The sequence below is a fragment of the Trichomycterus rosablanca genome, chromosome 2 (assembly GCF_030014385.1).
Source record: "Trichomycterus rosablanca isolate fTriRos1 chromosome 2, fTriRos1.hap1, whole genome shotgun sequence".
In the NCBI taxonomy this organism is placed as follows: domain Eukaryota; kingdom Metazoa; phylum Chordata; class Actinopteri; order Siluriformes; family Trichomycteridae; genus Trichomycterus; species Trichomycterus rosablanca.
The window spans coordinates 60,833,997-60,851,356 of NC_085989.1; the positions used below are offsets into that span (position 1 = coordinate 60,833,997).

Consider the following 17,360-nt stretch of genomic DNA (forward strand, 5'->3'; position numbering starts at 1 on the left):
TGCTGAAGTACACGACACCGTTCTGTAACACACAACATCACTACACACCCTGTACTGAGGTACACAACACCGTTCTGTAACACATAACATCACTACACACCCTGTACTGAGGTACACAACACCATTCTGCAACACACAACATCACTACACACCCTGTACTGAGATACACAACATCGTTCTCTAACACACATCACTACACACCCTGTGCTGAGGTACACAACACCGTTCTGTAACACACAACATCACTACACACCCTGTACTGAGGTACACAACACCGTTCTGTAACACACAACATCACTTCACACCCTGTACTGAGGTACACGACACCGTACTGTAACACATCACTACACACCCTGTATCGAGGTACACAACACCGTTCTGTAACACACATCACTACACACCCTGTACTGAGGTACACAACACCGTTCTGTGACAGACATCACTTAACACCCTGTACTGAGGTACACAACACTGTTCTGTAACACATCACTACACACCCTGTACTGAGGTACACAACACCGTTCTGTAACACACAACATAACTACATACCCTGTACTGAGGTACACAACACCGTTCTGTAACACACATCACTTAACACCCTGTACTGAGGTACACAACACTGTTCTGTAACACATCACTACACACCCTGTACTGAGGTACACAACACCGTTCTTTAACACACAACATAACTACACACCCTGTACTGAGGTACACAACACCGTTCTGTAACACACATCACTTAACACCCTGTACTGAGGTACACAACACTGTTCTGTAACACACAACATCACTACACACCCTGTACTTTGGTACACAACACCTTTCTGTAACACACAACATCACTACACACCCTGTACTGAGGTACACAACACCGTTCTGTAACACACAACATCACTATACACTCTGTACTGAGGTACACAACACCTTTCTGTAACACATCACTACACACCCTGTACTGAGGTACACAACACCGTTCTGTAACACACAACATCACTACACACCCTGTACTGAGGTACACAACACCTTTCTGTAACACACAACATAACTACACACCCTGTACTGAGGTACACAACACCGTTCTGTAACACACATCACTTAACACCCTGTACTGAGGTACACAACACTGTTCTGTAACACACAACATCACTACACACCCTGTACTTTGGTACACAAGACCGTTCTGTAACACACAACATCACTACACACCCTGTACTGAGGTACACAGCACCGTTCTGTAACACATATCACTATACACCCTGTACTGAGGTACACAACACCGTTCTGTAACACATCACTACACACCCTGTACTGAGGTACACAACACCGTTCTGTAACACACAACATCACTACACACCCTGTACTGAGGTACACAACACCGTTCTGTAACACACAACATCACTACACACCCTGTACTGAGGTACACAACACCGTTCTATAACACACAACATCACTGCACACTCTGTACTGAGGTACACAACACCGCTCTGTAACCCACTTTACTACACACCTTGTACTGAGGTACACGACACCGTTCTGTAACACACAACATAACTACACACCCTGTACTGAGGTACACAACACCGTTCTGTAACACACATCACTTAACACCCTGTACTGAGGTACACAACACTGTTCTGTAACACACAACATCACTACACACCCTGTACTTCGGTACACAAGACCGTTCTGTAACACACAACATCACTACACACCCTGTCCTGAGGTACACAACACCGTTCTGTAACACATATCACTATACACCCTGTACTGAGGTACACAACACCGTTCTGTAACACATCACTACACTCCCTGTACTGAGGTACACAACACCGTTCTGTAACACACAACATCACTACACACCCTGTACTGAGGTACACAACACCGTTCTGTAACACACAACATCACTACACACCCTGTACTGAGGTACACAACACCGTTCTATAACACACAACATCACTACACACTCTGTACTGAGGTACACAACACCGCTCTGTAACACACATCACTACACACCCTGTACTCAGGTACACAACACCGTTCTGTGACAGACATCACTTAACACCCTGTACTGAGGTACACAACACTGTTCTGTAACACATCACTACACACCCTGTACTGAGGTACACAACACCGTTCTGTAACACACAACATAACTACATACCCTGTATTGAGGTACACAACACCGTTCTGTAACACACATCACTTAACACCCTGTACTGAGGTACACAACACTGTTCTGTAACACATAACATCACTACACACCATGTACTGAGGTACACGACACCGTTCTGTAACACATCACTACACACCCTGTACTGAGGTACACAACACCGTTCTTTAACACACAACATAACTACACACCCTGTACTGAGGTACACAACACCGTTCTGTAACACACATCACTTAACACCCTGTACTGAGGTACACAACACTGTTCTGTAACACACAACATCACTACACACCCTGTACTTTGGTACACAACACCTTTCTGTAACACACAACATCACTACACACCCTGTACTGAGGTACACAACACCGTTCTGTAACACACAACATCACTATACACTCTGTACTGAGGTACACAACACCTTTCTGTAACACATCACTACACACCCTGTACTGAGGTACACAACACCGTTCTGTAACACACAACATCACTACACACCCTGTACTGAGGTACACAACACCTTTCTGTAACACACAACATAACTACACACCCTGTACTGAGGTACACAACACCGTTCTGTAACACACATCACTTAACACCCTGTACTGAGGTACACAACACTGTTCTGTAACACACAACATCACTACACACCCTGTACTTTGGTACACAAGACCGTTCTGTAACACACAACATCACTACACACCCTGTACTGAGGTACACAGCACCGTTCTGTAACACATATCACTATACACCCTGTACTGAGGTACACAACACCGTTCTGTAACACATCACTACACACCCTGTACTGAGGTACACAACACCGTTCTGTAACACACAACATCACTACACACCCTGTACTGAGGTACACAACACCGTTCTGTAACACACAACATCACTACACACCCTGTACTGAGGTACACAACACCGTTCTATAACACACAACATCACTGCACACTCTGTACTGAGGTACACAACACCGCTCTGTAACCCACTTCACTACACACCTTGTACTGAGGTACACGACACCGTTCTGTAACACACAACATAACTACACACCCTGTACTGAGGTACACAACACCGTTCTGTAACACACATCACTTAACACCCTGTACTGAGGTACACAACACTGTTCTGTAACACACAACATCACTACACACCCTGTACTGAGGTACACAACACCGTTCTATAACACACAACATCACTACACACTCTGTACTGAGGTACACAACACCGCTCTGTAACACACATCACTACACACCCTGTACTGAGGTACACAACACCGTTCTGTGACAGACATCACTTAACACCCTGTACTGAGGTACACAACACTGTTCTGTAACACATCACTACACACCCTGTACTGAGGTACACAACACCGTTCTGTAACACACAACATAACTACATACCCTGTACTGAGGTACACAACACCGTTCTGTAATACACATCACTTAACACCCTGTACTGAGGTACACAACACTGTTCTGTAACACATAACATCACTACACACCATGTACTGAGGTACACGACACCGTTCTGTAACACATCACTACACACCCTGTACTGAGGTACACAACACCGTTCTTTAACACACAACATAACTACACACCCTGTACTGAGGTACACAACACCGTTCTGTAACACACATCACTTAACACCCTGTACTGAGGTACACAACACTGTTCTGTAACACACAACATCACTACACACCCTGTACTTTGGTACACAACACCTTTCTGTAACACACAACATCACTACACACCCTGTACTGAGGTACACAACACCGTTCTGTAACACACAACATCACTATACACTCTGTACTGAGGTACACAACACCTTTCTGTAACACATCACTACACACCCTGTACTGAGGTACACAACACCGTTCTGTAACACACAACATCACTACACACCCTGTACTGAGGTACACAACACCTTTCTGTAACACACAACATAACTACACACCCTGTACTGAGGTACACAACACCGTTCTGTAACACACATCACTTAACACCCTGTACTGAGGTACACAACACTGTTCTGTAACACACAACATCACTACACACCCTGTACTTTGGTACACAAGACCGTTCTGTAACACACAACATCACTACACACCCTGTACTGAGGTACACAGCACCGTTCTGTAACACATATCACTATACACCCTGTACTGAGGTACACAACACCGTTCTGTAACACATCACTACACACCCTGTACTGAGGTACACAACACCGTTCTGTAACACACAACATCACTACACACCCTGTACTGAGGTACACAACACCGTTCTGTAACACACAACATCACTACACACCCTGTACTGAGGTACACAACACCGTTCTATAACACACAACATCACTGCACACTCTGTACTGAGGTACACAACACCGCTCTGTAACCCACTTCACTACACACCTTGTACTGAGGCACACGACACCGTTCTGTAACACACAACATAACTACACACCCTGTACTGAGGTACACAACACCGTTCTGTAACACACATCACTTAACACCCTGTACTGAGGTACACAACACTGTTCTGTAACACACAACATCACTACACACCCTGTACTTCGGTACACAAGACCGTTCTGTAACACACAACATCACTACACACCCTGTCCTGAGGTACACAACACCGTTCTGTAACACATATCACTATACACCCTGTACTGAGGTACACAACACCGTTCTGTAACACATCACTACACACCCTGTACTGAGGTACACAACACCGTTCTGTAACACACAACATCACTACACACCCTGTACTGAGGTACACAACACCGTTCTGTAACACACAACATCACTACACACCCTGTACTGAGGTACACAACACCGTTCTATAACACACAACATCACTACACACTCTGTACTGAGGTACACAACACCGCTCTGTAACACACATCACTACACACCTTGTACTGAGGTACACGACACCGTTCTGTAACACACAACATCACTACACACCCTTTAATGAGGTACTTGACACCGTTCTGTAACACACAACATCACTACACACCCTGTACTGAGGTACACAACGTCGTTTTGTAACACATCACTACACACCCTGTACTGAGGTACACAACACCGTTCTGTAACACACAACATCACTACACACCCTGTACTGAGGTACACAACACCGTTCTGTAACACATCACTACACACCCTGTACTGAAGTACACGACACCGTTCTGTAACACACAACATCACTACACACCCTGTACTGAGGTACACAACACCGTTCTGTAACACACAACATCACTACACATCCTGTACTGAGGTACACAACACCGTTCTGTAACACATCACTACACACCCTGTACTGAGGTACACAACACTGTTCTGTAACACATCACTACACACCCTGTACTGAGGTACACAACACCGTTCTGTAACACACATCATCACTACACACTCTGTACTGAGGTACACAACACTGTTCTGTAACACATCACTACACACCCTGTACTGTGGTACACAACACCGTTCTGTAACACACAACATCACTCCACACCCTGTACTGAGGTACACAACACCGTTCTGTAACACACAACATCACTACACACCCTGTACTGCGCTACACAACACCGTTCTGTAACACATCACTACACACTCTGTACTGAGGTACACAACACTGTTCTGTAACACATCACTACACACCCTGTACTGAGCTACACAACACTGTTCTGTAACACATCACTACACACCCTGTACTGAGGTACACAACACCGTTCTGTAACACACAACATCACTACACACCCTGTACTGAGGTACACAACACTGTTCTGTAACACATCACTACACACCCTGTACTGAGGTACACAACACTGTTCTGTAACACTCAACATCACTACACACCCTGTACTGAGGTACACAACACTGTTCTGTAACACACAACATCACTACACACCCTGTACTGACTTACACGACACCGTTCTGCAACACACAACATCACTACACACACTGTACTGAGGTACACAACACCTTTCTGTAACACACATCACTACACACCCTGTACTGAGGTACACAACACTGTTCTGTAACACATCACTACACACCCTGTACTGAGGTACACAACACCGTTCTGTAACACACAACATCACTACACACCCTGTACTGACTTACACGACACCGTTCTGTAACACATCACTACACACTCTGTACTGAGGTACACAACACCGTTCTGTAACACACAACATTACTACACACCCTGTACTGAGGTACACAACACCGTTCTGTAGCACATCACTACACACTCTGTACTGAAGTACACAACACCATTCTGTAACACTCAACATCACTACACACCCTGTACTGAAGTACACAACACCGTTCTGTAACACTCAACATCACTACACACCATGTACTGAGGTACACAACACCGTTCTGTAACACATCACTACACACCCTGTACTGAGGTACACTACACCGTTCTGTAACACACATCATCACTACACACCCTGTACTGAGGTACACAACACGGTTCTGTAACACATCACTACACACTCTGTACTGAAGTACACAACACCGTTCTGTAACACTCAACATCACTACACACCCTGTACTGAGGTACACGACACCGTTCTGTAACACACATCACTACACACCCTGTACTGAGGTACACAACACCGTTCTGTAACACATCACTACACACTCTGTACTGAAGTACACAACACCGTTCTGTAACACTCAACATCACTACACACCCTGTACTGAGGTACACGACACCGTTCTGTAACACACAACATCAATACACACCCTGTACTGAGGTACACAACACCGTTCTGTAACATATCACTACACACCCTGTACTGAGGTACACAACACCGTTCTGTAACACACATCATCACTACACACCCTGTACTGAGGTACACAACACCTTTCTGTAACACATCATCACTACACACCCTGTACTGAGGTACACAACACCGTTCTGTAACACACATTATCACTACACACCCTGTATTGAGGTACACAACACCGTTCTGTAACACACATCATCACTACACACCCTGTACTGAGGTACACAACACCGTTCTGTAAGACACATCATCACTACACACCCTGTACTGAGGTACACAACACCGTTCTGTAACACACATCATCACTACACACCCTGTACTGAGGTACACAACACCTTTCTGTAACACACATCACTACACACCCTGTACTGAGGTACACAACACCGTTCTATAACACACATCATCACTACACACCCTGTACTGAGGTACACAACACCGTTCTGTAACACACATCACTACACACCCTGTACTGAGGTACACAACACCGTTCTGTAACACATCACTACACACTCTGTACTGAAGTACACAACACCGTTCTGTAACACTCAACATCACTACACACCCTGTACTGAGGTACACAACACCGTTCTGTAACACATCACTACACACCCTGTACTGAAGTACACAACACCGTTCTGTAACACTCAACATCACTACACACCCTGTACTGAGGTATACAACACCGTTCTGTAACACATCACTACACACCCTGTACTGAGGTACACTACACCGTTCTGTAACACACATCATCACTACACACCCTGTACTGAGGTACACAACACCGTTCTGTAACACATCACTACACACTCTGTACTGAAGTACACAACACCGTTCTGTAACACTCAACATCACTACACACCCTGTACTGAGGTACACGACACCGTTCTGTAACACACAACATCACTACACACCCTGTACTGAGGTACACAACACCGTTCTGTAACACACATTATCACTACACACCCTGTACTGAGGTACACAACACCGTTCTGTAACACACATAATCACTACACACCCTGTACTGAGGTACACAACACCGTTCTGTAAGACACATCATCACTACACACCCTGTACTGAGGTACACAACACCGTTCTGTAACACACATCATCACTACACACCCTGTACTGAGGTACACAACACCGTTCTGTAAGACACATTATCACTACACACCCTGTACTGAGGTACACAACACCGTTCTGTAACACACATCATCACTACACACCCTGTACTGAGGTACACAACACCGTTCTGTAAGACACATTATCACTACACACCCTGTACTGAGGTACACAACACCGTTCTGTAACACACATCATCACTACACACCCTGTACTGAGGTACACAACACCGTTCTGTAAGACACATCATCACTACACACCCTGTACTGAGGTACACAACACCGTTCTGTAACACACATCATCACTACACACCCTGTACTGAGGTACACAACACCGTTCTGTAAGACACATCATCACTACACACCCTGTACTGAGGTACACAACACCGTTCTGTAACACACATTATCACTACACACCCTGTATTGAGGTACACAACACCGTTCTGTAACACACATCATCACTACACACCCTGTACTGAGGTACACAACACCGTTCTGTAAGACACATCATCACTACACACCCTGTACTGAGGTACACAACACCTTTCTGTAACACACATCACTACACACCCTGCACTGAGGTACACAACACCGTTCTATAACACACATCATCACTACACACCCTGTACTGAGGTACACAACACCGTTCTGTAACACACATCACTACACACCCTGTACTGAGGTACACAACACCGTTCTGTAACACATCACTACACACTCTGTACTGAAGTACACAACACCGTTCTGTAACACTCAACATCACTACACACCCTGTACTGAGGTACACAACACCGTTCTGTAACACATCACTACACACCCTGTACTGAAGTACACAACACCGTTCTGTAACACTCAACATCACTACACACCCTGTACTGAGGTATACAACACCGTTCTGTAACACATCACTACACACCCTGTACTGAGGTACACTACACCGTTCTGTAACACACATCATCACTACACACCCTGTACTGAGGTACACAACACCGTTCTGTAACACATCACTACACACTCTGTACTGAAGTACACAACACCGTTCTGTAACACTCAACATCACTACACACCCTGTACTGAGGTACACAACACCGTTCTGTAACACACAACATCACTACACACCCTGTACTGAGGTACACAACACCGTTCTGTAACACACATTATCACTACACACCCTGTACTGAGGTACACAACACCGTTCTGTAACACACATAATCACTACACACCCTGTACTGAGGTACACAACACCGTTCTGTAAGACACATCATCACTACACACCCTGTACTGAGGTACACAACACCGTTCTGTAACACACATCATCACTACACACCCTGTACTGAGGTACACAACACCGTTCTGTAAGACACATTATCACTACACACCCTGTACTGAGGTACACAACACCGTTCTGTAACACACATCATCACTACACACCCTGTACTGAGGTACACAACACCGTTCTGTAAGACACATCATCACTACACACCCTGTACTGAGGTACACAACACCGTTCTGTAACACACATCATCACTACACACCCTGTACTGAGGTACACAACACCGTTCTGTAAGACACATCATCACTACACACCCTGTACTGAGGTACACAACACCGTTCTGTAACACACATCATCACTACACACCCTGTACTGAGGTACACAACACCGTTCTGTAAGACACATCATCACTACACACCCTGTACTGAGGTACACAACACCGTTCTGTAACACACATCATCACTACACACCCTGTACTGAGGTACACAACACCGTTCTGTAAGACACATCATCACTACACACCCTGTACTGAAGTACACAACACCGTTCTGTAACACACATCATCACTACACACCCTGTACTGAGGTACACAACACTGTTCTGTAACACACATCATCACTACACACAATGTACTAAGGTACACAACACCGTTCTGTAACACACAACATCACTATACACCCTGTACTGAGGTACACAACACCGTTCTGTAACACATCACTACACACCCTGTACTGAGGTACACAACACTGTTCTGTAACGCACAACATCACTACACACCCTGTACGGAGGTACACAACACCTTTCTGTAACACACATCACTACACACCCTGTACTGAGGTACACAACACCTTTCTGTAACACACATCATCACTACACACCTTGTACACGACACTAAATAACGTAAATTAGAAAACCTTTTGTCATCTTTGCTGAAAATGTAAGAATAAGATCATAACCCGTGTCAAGGGGGTGTCAGAATTTGTGTTTGAACACAAGGGGGTCTATGAAAGGTTGAGAACCACTGATCTGCATTCCTCTGCACACACTGTATGCTGATAATCCATGTTCAGATAGAGCATTTAGGATTTGTGTTTTACCTCTGACAGGAAACGACACCCAACATTGCCGTGCTGGGTTCTGGTGGAGGTCTGAGAGCCATGGTGGCACTGCTGGGATCACTGGGTGCTCTGAATGAAGTGCAACTGCTTGACTCAGTCACATACCTGAGTGGAGTCTCTGGATCGACCTGGTACTGATCCAGACTGACCACCATATAAAACATGTATGATTATAATTCAAGCTGTTTCTGATTAAATGTTCATCTGTTCTCTGTAGGTGCATGGCATCACTGTACAAAGAACAAGACTGGTCCACCAAACTGGAGACTGTGAAACCCATCATCGCTAACAGGCTGACTGATGGAGAAGTCACATGGACGGAGCAACTCGACAAGCTGGTGGAGTACTATCAAACCAATAACTACAGTCTGACGCACGTCTGGGCGGTGTTTATATCAGGATCATTGAAGGAGGTAAGAACTAGGTGCAGATCATTCCCTAATATCCACACAAGTCAAGGTAGATCACCCTGTTCTTCAATGGTCAGGACCTCCACAGGACCACCACAGAGCAGGTATTATTTAGGTGGTGGATGATTCTCAGCACTGCAGTGGGTGTGACTGAGTGTCCACTCACTGTCCACTCTATTAGACACTCCTACCTAGTCGGTCCACCTTGTAGATGTAAAGTCAGAGACGATCGCTCATCTATTGCTGCTGTTTGAGTCGGTCATCTTCTAGACCTTCATCAGTGGTCACAGGACGCTGCCCACGGGGCGCTGTTGGCTGGATATTTTTGGTTGGTGGACTATTCTCAGTCCAGCAGTGACAGTGAGGTGTTTAAAAACTCCAGCAGCACTGCTGTGTCTGATCCACTCATACCAGCACAACACACACTAACACACCACCACCATGTCAGTGTCACTGCAGTGCTGAGAATCGTCCACCACCTAAATAATACCTGCTCTGTGGTGGTCCTGTGGGGGTCCTGACCATTGAAGAACAGCATTAAAGGGGGCTAACAAAGTATGTAGAGAAACAGATGGACTACAGTCAGTAATTGTAGAACTACAAAGTGCTTCTATATGGTAAGTGGAGCTGATAACATGGATAGTAAGTGTAGAAACAAGGAGGTGGTTTTAATGTCTCTTCTCTGTGTATTTTCTTTACAGATAGATGAAAATGTTCTTACCAGGCAGAGGCGCAACCACACCAAAGATCCATACCCCATCTACACTGTGATTGATCAGGAAGGACTGAACACAGGTACCTTGTGTAAACAGTCCAGATCAGATCAGATTTGATCAGAACTTCACTTCACACACAGCCCTCGTCAGGTCACGTCACAGCATCACGAGTGTGTGTTTATGTGTATTTCCTCTCTACAGATGTTTGGTTCGAGATCACTCCTCATGAGTCTGGTTACTCTCTCTCTGGAGCATTTGTGAACTCGTCTTGTCTGGGATGTAAATTTAAGAACGGGACTTTGATTAAGAAACAGTCTCAGATGGACATGCTGTACCTACAAGGTAAAACCTTAAATAGCATGAGAACTACTGTATATCCCAACCTTCCTATCCTAACCTGTCTTCCAATGCAGTTACATGGATGCAAAGCACAAGTGTAAACATTCCTTACTAAGCTATCACAGTGCTCCCTCTTGTCGAGATATTGACTTACAAGTCAGGTCCATGTGCAGAGTTTTGACCCTGCTGTATGTGGTAGATTAAGTCCTGATTCTAAACATCACTTTTCCTGTTTAGATTTACTCAGTTTGGCTTTGCATTTTTGCAACGCCTTCCAGTGGTACACCAATATTATGAGAAGGGTTGGCATGCTTGCGGGTTACCTTTGGGTGGTCTGGTGGTCTCTTAACTTTCAAACACACAAGGTTTGGACAGCTACAATAAAGAAGGGTTTTTCAAACCCTGGGTGGGTTGTGAGGCTCAGATCAAATAAACTAATTTATACTGGCACATAAACATGAAATAACACGAACACCGCCTTGTGGAGGCTTTACGGTGCACCTTGTAAAACACAGTGGGACCAGATCACCACCATTATCATTAATGATGTTTATTTTTTGTTTCGTTTTGATGCATTGTTTGTGTTGCCTGGGTTGCGGTAAAAATCATGGACAAAATGTGGGTCACTTTAAAAAAAGTTCAAAAACCCTGATCTAAAGTACCCCTAGGTGTGAGGGGTGTATGTATATTTTAGACATGTGGCCCACTGTCTCCAGTACTGGCTTCAGTCCTCCATCATGATGTTGCTATAACTGTGTTGGACATTCCCCACCATTGAAGAGTAAGGCGAACAAAACCCAAGTACAAATGTTTACTCATGTAAGTGTTAATGTAAAAGTAAAATAATACTAAGTTAAAAAGCCACTAACAAAAGGGAGGCCAAATTAATAGAAACCAAAAAAGGACACAAGAATATCCGCAGCCGCAACGGAGAAAGTAGGCAGAACAGGGACAGAGCAGAACTGAGAACTGGTCATCATTATATGACGGGCTGCTCCGGCTGGAAAAGGCATGTCATGCTACCAGTGAAGTTTCATCTTGAGTCCCAAAACAATGCAAGACCAGAGTAAATTCCCAGGAACCAAAAGAATGACAACTCAGCGGAAGACCAGGCAACAACTTCAGAGAAAGGCAAGTGCGCAAACAGATGTTGGTGAGAATGACACGGAGAAACCACCTAGGGCGTATCAGCACTCATTATAACACCCAACTGTGCCTCCGTGCCCCATCTGATGCTTAAAATGGACATAGGGTGTGTTCAAAAACCTAATTAGCTGCCTTGCTGACTTACTGCCTACATAGGCAGCTGCCTCAGTAGAGAGGATTCTAATAAGTCATTGATTTATAAGGCAGGTTATTCGAACATGCTACTTAGCGATAACATCAGATTTCGCTTACTAAGCTAACACAGTTAGCATCATGCCATTCGAACCAATGGGATGGGGTAGCACAATGTGCTAGCATGTGAACTAACATTTCCCTTCGTCTAATTCGTCTAAATTCGCTGACAAGCTAGAATTTACAAATAAGGATGACATAAATTAGTTGAGTGATATATAGTCATGTAGAGAGCTCACTAGGTTTTCATACACACCCATAGAATAGAGGGACACGACTCCTAAAATGGATCAACAGCTGAATGACATTCAGCAGGCACTGTGTTACAGATGCGAATGGTACCGGTCATAATCGTGTGATGTTTTCAGGTCTGTGTGGCAGTGCTCTAGCTGAGAGGAAGGAAATTCTCAAGTGGCTACGGCACTATCTCTCTTCCTTCACTAGTCCACCAACTGGTATGTTTTTTTTTTTCTTTCATATGTTTGTATATGTAATGTATGTCATGCCAGTCTTGGGATTCCAATCATTTCTGCAGCTGGTCTTTTTCTGTGACTGAGTGATTGGCACACACTTCATTGTCTGAAGTTCCATGTTTATATGTAAAATGAACAGTGCTGGTGATGTTGATCTGTTATTTTATTTATTTACTTTTTTTTTTTTGCAGATTTATCAAAACTCCAGAAATATAAAATAGATGAGCATTGCTGGTTCCTCCTGAAACATCTGGATCTGAACCTCCGTGCCTTGATAGCGGATGAGGACAATACATCAGTTCACATCAGTTACTTCAAATCAGAACTACTGAGCGGTAATGTTCATGTCTACATTTACATTTACTCCTTTTTACTATTTCAACAAGACACCAAATATATTTAAGTAAAAACAGAATGGATTAGAATAGAATGCCTTTATTGTCATTGCACAGTGCACAACAACATTTTTGGACATCTCCTTGACAGTACATGTATGTACACACACACATATATAGACGTTTTTACAAATAAACATATACACATCTAGATACATAAATATATGTGTGGTTTTAAAGAACTTTAAAGAAAAAAAAAAAAGGTTATTGCGCCTCGATGGTCGTGTTTGCTCTATGGATTCTCCTTCATGCCCCCTCCAGCAGCTGTAGGATGCACTGCAGTCAGCATGGCACCAGATATCTGTGAGAACCTACCAGGTCACTCCCAGCCTGTTTAGCTGCTGTCCATGCTGCACACACTGCTTAAAAATCGCTCATAAAAATTAACAAAAGCTGAATTCTGAGCTTGGTTTTGGATTATTGACTGAATATATAGCCATGGCCCAGGTTTTACTTTTTGGGCAGATGAGCCAGATTGTTCAACAGTTCTGGTACTTTATGGAGTCTGTGCTGCCATATATCACAACAAGTTTTGCAGTGGGGGTAAACAACCCCAAAACATCACAATAGTCCACCATACTTACCCATAATCTGTGGCGTCTTTGGCACAGAAAGCCTGGTGGGGCACAATAAACTCTGTATAGGTGTGGCCCATCGGTCAGTATCCGACTAATCAGTGAAACTACACCCAAACCTCCTTGTTCAGTGGATCCAAACACAAATGCACCTCATCAATGAAGTCACAGATGCATAGATTAACACAAAGAACAACACACTAGTCTTGGAAAAACACAAAGCCTTAAGCTGTGTCCGAAATCTCATACTTCCATACTGAACAGTACGCGAAAGCAGTACGCGAGAGCGGTTAGTATGTCCGAATATGTAGTATATATTAAAAAGTATGCGAAACACACCCGGGTGACCTACTGCATGGATATAATGCAACTGGAACTGCAAAGGCGTTCGTAGCGAAGAAGAAAGATGGCGGAAAGCGGAGTAAGACAACCATGTTATATACATATACATATACATATGATTTAGTACAACCCTGAATAACGTTATGAGCAGCTTTGTGAAAAACGATAAAATTAATTTTGTTCATAACCATTTTAAAATTGTTATAACTGTGGCGGTGAGACGTCATGCATCACATGACGTTAGGGTGGCCACATTCATGGTCGCAAAAAGGAGGACATTACACCCCAAAAAGGAGCACATTACACCCAAAAGGAGGACGTCATATTAGGAACAGCGGGACATGATACTGCAACACACAGAATGAATCCAGAACCCATATAACAGAGTTTTTGACCAATTTAAGCAAGAATTCTATAACAAATTATTGTTTTACTCACTAAATGTTGTGTCTACTTCTCATATTTAAGTCTATTCCTCGCTGCCTCCAAAACTTCACTTTTTGGCATTTTTACAGCGTTCCTGATCATGAGAGCTGATTAATTGACTCAGGTGGAGATGTTTACAGACCAGAGCAGGCGGGCGAAATTCAACCACCCAATCACTAGCATTTAGAGGGCGGGACTTTTGCGATTGGCCAGTGGTAGCGCTGTAAGCAGTCAAATGAGGCTGTTAAACCAATGAAATACAAAGCATTTGTTCTGGCATGTACCTGTGCCAATGACAGTTAATATTGATCAAAAATGAAAGCAGTTCACTCCAAAAGTGTTACGTGGGGGGGGGGGGGGGGGGGATTCTCCATAGAGGAAATTAGAGAATGACCCGAACTCGCCATCGCGATGTCCGGGAACAGCTGGCTCTGTCACTAGTCGCCCCATGCTGTCACCAGGCAAAAGCTCACCTATAGGAAACAAGAGAATGATCCGGACCCGCGTCAGCGCAGTCCGTGTAAACCGGTGGCTCTGTCACTAGTCGCACCATGCTGTCACCAGGCAAAAGCTCACCTATAGGAAACAAGAGAATGATCCGGACCCGCGTCAGCGCAGTCCAAGGAAACCGGTGGCTCTGTCACTAGTCGCCCCATGCTGTCACCAGGCAAAAGCTCACCTATAGGAAACAAGAGAATGATCCGGACCCGCGTCAGCGCAGTCCGTGTAAACCGGTGGCTCTGTCACTAGTCGCACCATGCTGTCACCAGGCAAAAGCTCACCTATAGGAAACAAGAGAATGATCCGGACCCGCGTCAGCGCAGTCCGTGTAAACCGGTGGCTCTGTCACTAGTCGCCCCATGCTGTCACCAGGCAGAAACTCACCTATAGGAAACAAGAGAATGATCCGGACCCGCGTCAGCGCAGTCCAAGGAAACCGGTGCCTCTGTCACTAGTCGCACCATGCTGTCACCAGGCAAAAGCTCACCTATAGGAAACAAGAGAATGATCCGGACCCGCGTCAGCGCAGTCCGTGTAAACCGGTGGCTCTGTCACTAGTCGCACCATGCTGTCACCAGGCAAAAGCTCACCTATAGGAAACAAGAGAATGATCCGGACCCGCGTCAGCGCAGTCCAAGGAAACCGGTGGCTCTGTCACTAGTCACACCATGCTGTCACCAGGCAAAAGCTCACCTATAGGAAACAAGAGAATGATCCGGACCCGCGTCAGCGCAGTCCAAGGAAACCGGTGGCTCTGTCACTAGTCGCACCATGCTGTCACCAGGCAAAAGCTCACCTATAGGAAACAAGAGAATGATCCGGACCCGCGTCAGCGCAGTCCAAGGAAACCGGTGGCTCTGTCACTAGTCACACCATGCTGTCACCAGGCAAAAGCTCACCTATAGGAAACAAGAGAATGATCCGGACCCGCGTCAGCGCAGTCCAAGGAAACCGGTGCCTCTGTCACTAGCCGCACCATGCTGTCACCAGGCAAAAGCTCACCTATAGGAAACAAGAGAATGATCCGGACCCGCGTCAGCGCAGTCCGTGTAAACCGGTGGCTCTGTCACTAGTCGCACCATGCTGTCACCAGGCAAAAGCTCACCTATAGGAAACAAGAGAATGATCCGGACCCGCGTCAGCGCAGTCCAAGGAAACCGGTGGCTCTGTCACTAGTCGCCCCATGCTGTCACCAGGCAAAAGCTCACCTATAGGAAACAAGAGAATGATCCGGACCCGCGTCAGCGCAGTCCGTGTAAACCGGTGGCTCTGTCACTAGTCGCACCATGCTGTCACCAGGCAAAAGCTCACCTATAGGAAACAAGAGAATGATCCGGACCCGCGTCAGCGCAGTCCGTGT

The 17,360-nt window shown here is 45.1% G+C and overlaps 1 protein-coding gene across 1 annotated transcript in view; it reads left to right on the forward strand.

Annotated features, from left to right (window-relative positions):
* Positions 1-17,360, forward strand: part of LOC134300125 (NACHT, LRR and PYD domains-containing protein 3-like) — a 78,034-nt gene that overhangs the window by 52,175 nt on the left and 8,499 nt on the right. Inside the window, exons 12-17 of the mRNA XM_062984791.1 lie at positions 10,474-10,616; positions 10,703-10,898; positions 11,597-11,690; positions 11,813-11,953; positions 13,657-13,743; positions 13,953-14,096. Of these exons, the coding sequence (XP_062840861.1) occupies positions 10,474-10,616; positions 10,703-10,898; positions 11,597-11,690; positions 11,813-11,953; positions 13,657-13,743; positions 13,953-14,096 (805 nt within the window). The remainder of the gene's footprint in view (positions 1-10,473; positions 10,617-10,702; positions 10,899-11,596; positions 11,691-11,812; positions 11,954-13,656; positions 13,744-13,952; positions 14,097-17,360) is intronic.